A 5,297-nucleotide genomic window follows, 5' to 3' on the forward strand; every position below is an offset into this window, starting at 1 on the left:
TGGACAGAGTACAGAATGCAGGCTACTCGGTGAGCCGGCCCGAGGGCAACACTGGGAAGTACAAGTCCATCCCCCATCACCATCGAGGAGAAGTCCAGTTTCTTGGGAGGTCGGTGCAATCTATTGATTCCTCTTCAAATATCCTCCATATTTGTATACAAATACAAATATTCTTTGTATTTCCTAGTGATTACTTGTTGGCAAGGTCAGCTGTTTAAACCACCGGCCCTTCTGAGGGAGAAAGATGAGGCTTCCTGCTTACAGTCTCAGACCCTTTCCTAAAGGGTCCCTAGGAGTCAGAACTGACTCTTGAGGGCAGAGTAGAGCCCCTGGGTGGCCCCACGCCCTCTCAAGCCTAGGGCCACCCTTTACGATTGAACTTGGAGGCAGGCTTGGGGGAGAAATCAAACTCTCTCAAGGAAAGCGCCCTTTCCACTCCTGCCTGAAGCTGTGCCCAGGTCTCCCCTGCAGGCTCCAGGGAGCTGCATGAAAATCCACTCAGGTCACAGTCTCCGAGCGACCTTGTCACAGCTGTGGGGACAGCTGAGCTGGCACCCGTCCTGCGTCCTCCACTTCACGGAGGGCGTCCGAGCTGCTATTTCTGCACCAGCAGTTGCTCTGCCCCCTGCGAATCAGCACAGACCGGTCCTGCCTGGTGCCCGGGATGGGGGGTGGGGGTGGGGGGGCAGCTCCCACTTGCCCTTCCGTGTTGGCTGTAGTTGCCCTCACTTGGAAACCATTGAGCCCACTCCTCCACAGTCCATTTCTGCATCACAAACCACCTTCACGTGCCAAGTCAGCTTTTGAGTCCTGAGAAGACTCGGCCTTTTCTTGTACCCACTTCCTGTCCTTGCGTCCATGCCAACTCCTGGCCACCCTGCAGGACGGGGGGACTGTCCCTGGGTGTGTCCGAGAGTGTAGCTCCTTGCGGGAGTAGGAAGTCGCCTCTTTCTCCTGTGTTTAGACCAGCATGCGGCTCACAAGAACCACACACACCTGTGCTGGCTCATCTACAGACCCGTGTAAAGAGAGTTCAGAACGGATGTCCTCAGTAACAAGGGGCCTGCCTGGAATCCCACTGGGCAGGTGGCAGGAGTGACCCTTTTTGTCTGTGTACATGGGGTCGAGAGCAGTTTGCTCTAGACCAGAGGTCCTCAAACGCGGCCCGCCAAGGACATTTATCTAGCCCGTTGGGTGTTTTTGCCCCATTTTTTTAACTTCAAAATAAGATATGTGCAGTGTGCATAGGAATTTGTTCATAGTTTTTTTTTAAACTATAGTCCGGCCCTCCAACGGGTCTGAGGGACAGTGAACTGGCCCCCTGTTTAAAAAGTTTGCGGACCCCTGCTCTAGACGATGGGTCATCGCTTGACCACTGGGTCTGTTGTCAGTGTTGAGGGCTACGTCTCAGCGGGAGCCTTGGTGGCGTGGTAGGCTGGGCTGGAAACCACAAGGTCAGCAGTTTGAACTGTCCAGCTACTCCCAGGGAGAAGGGTGAGGCCGCCCAGCCCTGTCAGGAGTTAGACTCTGAAACCCACAGGGCCAGTTCTACCCTGTCCTACAGGGTCACTGTGACTCAGTTGCTCCAGGCTTGGTTTGGCCACGTCCTTGCTCTGTGCTCGTGGGCCCTGGTTTGCCCATTAAATGAAGTCCTTCTGTCATAGTTGGCGGGGGAAGGAAACATGCTTAGACACGTTTACCTGGAGCCGAACTCCCCCCTGTGTCTCCCCACATGCTGCGAAGGGGGCCCTTGGGCCGTGTCGTCCTCTGGGCTCTGCCCAGCGCTGCCCCGCGTGACTAAGGAGGCCACAGTCCAGCCACCTCTCTGTTCTCCCGCTTGCAGGTACGCTCTGCTGAGGAAGTCCCGGGAGCGGCAGGGGGTGGACGGGCTCAACAACTTGAACTACTTTGCAAACGTTACCTTCGACGCCTTGTACAAGAACATCACGGTCAACCTGACGCCAGAGCTGGCGCAGGTGACAGAGTACTGAGTCGAGCGGGAACTCCAGTGTGCTTTCCTCATCGCCACCGAGAAAGAAAGCAGCCCGTGGAGACGCCGGGGCCACGTGGGAGAGGACGCAGCGCCCAGGCATCACAGGGTGCCGGGAGAGAGCCCACGCTAGGTGCCGGCGCCGGCACCGTCCAGACCTGCTGTGCCGGCGCTCGGAACGTGCCGCATCAGGACTGCTTTCAGCGGCCACCCGACGACGTCTCTCTTGCTGCTCACCGCCCTCCTGTCTCTTTCTTGCCCCTCATTCCCCCTTCAGCCATGGCCTCCAGGACGGGTACACAGGATCTGTGTGGTCCTGCCAGGGAACCCACCCCTACGGGGGTCCCCTGGGCCCCCTTGGCGGTCAGTGCAGAGGGGCAAAGGCATCACAGGGCAGCTGCGTCGTCGTCAGAAGCTCAAGTGAAGCTCCGCACACCATCTTCCTACCCCGTGGGTGTGTTCGTTCTCGTTCCATTCACGACCGACAAAACCAACCAACCCCCTGCTTCGGGAGGGGACTGAGGGGGTGGGGGGGCAGATCAATAGACATCTCTATAACGATCACTTCTCGAAGAAGTATAATTGTAAATAAGCCATGTAAAATGCCTTCTGAAGATTTAATTTTGCAGCTGGCTCCAGTAGCTGGCTCCAGTTCCCACCGAGGGTTTGTACACTAGGCCCTGATTTGGTCGGCAGATGGCGGGGCCTCCTGTCAGGAACAGCCACTCCAAACCGTGTTCCCTTGAGGAGGAGGGGCCGGGGGGACACACGGCCCAGAGGACCGCCGGCCAGTTTCTGTTGCTGGTAGCTGCTTTGCCCCTTCCCTCCCCACCTCTTTCAAAAACTCCAGCCCCTTTTTCACACCTACTCGACCTTGACACTCTTCCCTGGTCCTCTGCTAAGCGGGAGGGGGCTCCCTGCCCTCTGATCCACCCAGTTCCCCCTGCTCCCCTAACTCCAGCTCCTCCCCTTACCCAGCACCAGGTAGGGGGAGGTGTGGGGCTTACCCTGTGTGGAACTTGGCCGTGATTTCTGGCATCCGTGCCTAACTGCCAGCTGACCCCACGTTCCGCCCAGACCCTCAGAGCCTGTGACAAGCCTGGGGACAGTGTGCCCTGCGGGAGGCTCGTGCAGTGGGGGGAGGAGGGGGGCTGAATGAGACCACCTCAGCAAGGGCTTCAGACCAGAAGAGAGCCCTCCACCTCTACCTCCCGCCCCCCCCCCCACTTTTTGAATTTACAGTCTCAATGACTTTTGATTTATACCTCCTTGTTTTTCTCTGAGCCAGATCCATAGGCGCCGGTGGATTCTATGGAATTCTGAGAAATGCCAGTTTTTGGGCGCCCCCCCCCCTTTTTTCCGTAAGTCCTATTTATAGATCATGATTAGGAGTGTTTTTTGAAGAGAGCCCCCCCCCCCCTTAATTGCCTCGTTTGCCTTCAATTTCCTGAATTTTCATGGTTTACATGGGAGGGTGTGTGTATGGGGGTGTAGATGTGTACATACGTGTGGGGTGGAGCTTTTCCATTGCACGTGTTGGTCCCGTGGGCAGATGATCCCCCACACACGCTGTGGGAGTGACCGGCCGGGCCTCGCTTTGTCTGTGCTCTTTGCTTCTGTGGAGGGACAGCGGGTGCTGCCTTGTGGGACGACCCTGCTGGACAAAGAACGCTCCCACCAGCTGCTATGAGAGAGCAGGGTGCCCTTGAGGATGCTGGTCGGGAGTGGCGCGTGTTCAAGGGCGTCGTTGCGCACCGCGCGTGCTGTGGAGGAGCCTCGTAAGCCAGCATGACCACAGAGGTTGGCCAGACTGTCCTTTGTTCGTGGTGCACCTCGTAGCAATAAAGACGTCTCCTCGCCCTCACTCGCCCAAGAGTGACGAACGTGACAGAGGACCGACTGCCAAGGGGCCGCAGGAGCTCTGCCCGGGCGGACGCCTCTCCCTGACTCTCGAGAGGTCAGGGTGCCGGGTGGGTGTTGCGGGGGGGTCCTGGTAACAGACTGCTGGCCAGGGGCTCTCACCCAAGGGGAACAAGAAGGGTGGCTGAGGGACAGCGGGTTCCCTTCTTAGCCGCCCTCATGGCGGGGTGCCCTCCATCTCCCCGGTGCCTTCCAAGCGGGGGTCATTCCTATGGACTCTCCCCATTGGCACTGGCAGCCTTGGGTCCAGAGGGGTGAATATTGTGTTGAAAAGGTAACCAAACAGCCAGCCGGGTGCAGGGGCTGCTTGTAGCGTGAATTCTCATCATTTTTAAAAAAACAATAAAGAAGCCTATTTTGGCAGCTGAAATTCTCCCAGGCGACGGATGGGTGACCCCTCTGCTCACACTTGTCTCTGATGGAGGGCACGCCGAAGGAACCGCTGCAAGCCTGCCTGTCCCCCTTTCTCGCTGTTTTCTTGTGTGTCGTTTGTTTTAACAAACAAGTTCATTCTCTTGCCGTTCAGGAGGCGAGTCGTTCAGGAGGCGAGTCGTTTGATTCTGGGGGGCCTGCCCTTGGGGCGAAGCGTTCTCTGCCAGCTCCAGGGGGAGGGCCTTGCCTCTGAGCTTCTCCGGAGAACACACCTCTTTCTCCATCCCCACGGCCTCTCTCCCTCTCTGTTGTGGTTGTTTTCAGGGGTCCCAGGTAGAACATTGTAAAACCTTCCTTTTGAAATTGTGGGTGTGGCCTGAAGGTCCCCATCGCTGCTCTGTGTGGTCTGATTCGATTTTGATTCTATCTTCAGCTTTGCCCTTATGTTCCAAGGAGGTGCCGGGGGTACGATTTTTGCACTGAAATCTAAAGATGTTTTAAAGAACACTTTTCACAAGAAAATAGTCCTGTGTCATTACATTATTTACTCATGTGTTTGTACATTTTTGTATGTTAATTTATGAATGATTTTTTCAGTAAAAAAAAATACATATTCAAGAACCAAACCTTGGTGGTCGCTTCTCTTGTGTCTTGAATGGCTTCCTTGAGGCCCTGCCTTCTTTGCCAGCAGCAGCCCCTGAGGTCCCTCCAGCAACCTGGCTCCCCCTGGGCTGGGTGGACCTGAGGATGCACCTGAGAGTGCTCCCAAGGGGGATGACAGGCCCCCTGCTGTGGCCCGGCCAGTGGTGAGGATGGGCGTTGAGGTGGCCCGGCTCTGCGGACTCTGGGCTTATCTACAGAGGTGCTGGTGATGTTGGCGCAGACACCTGGGCAGTGGGTGCCAGGCGAGGGAGCATGGTGCCCAGGTGCTAGGGAGAGAGCTATACGCCAAACCAGATGGAGTCAGAGACCCCGTGAAGCTTCCCTGCCCGTGTGTGGCTTGACTGCAACATCG

General features: G+C 56.8%; 1 protein-coding gene across 1 annotated transcript in view; it reads left to right on the top strand.

The window, feature by feature from the left end:
* The window catches only part of B4GALT5 (beta-1,4-galactosyltransferase 5), an 8,522-nt gene extending 5,911 nt beyond the window's left edge, over positions 1-2,611 (top strand). Inside the window, exons 5-6 of the mRNA XM_004698316.2 lie at positions 8-109; positions 1,844-2,611. Coding sequence (XP_004698373.2) covers positions 8-109; positions 1,844-1,991 — 250 coding nt within the window. The 3' untranslated portion in view covers positions 1,992-2,611. The remainder of the gene's footprint in view (positions 1-7; positions 110-1,843) is intronic.
* The last annotated feature ends 2,686 nt before the right edge of the window (positions 2,612-5,297 follow it).

Source organism: Echinops telfairi, unplaced genomic scaffold, assembly GCF_000313985.2.
Source record: "Echinops telfairi isolate 266 unplaced genomic scaffold, ASM31398v2 ScPeMD7_5592;HRSCAF=6446, whole genome shotgun sequence".
Taxonomy (NCBI): domain Eukaryota; kingdom Metazoa; phylum Chordata; class Mammalia; order Afrosoricida; family Tenrecidae; genus Echinops; species Echinops telfairi.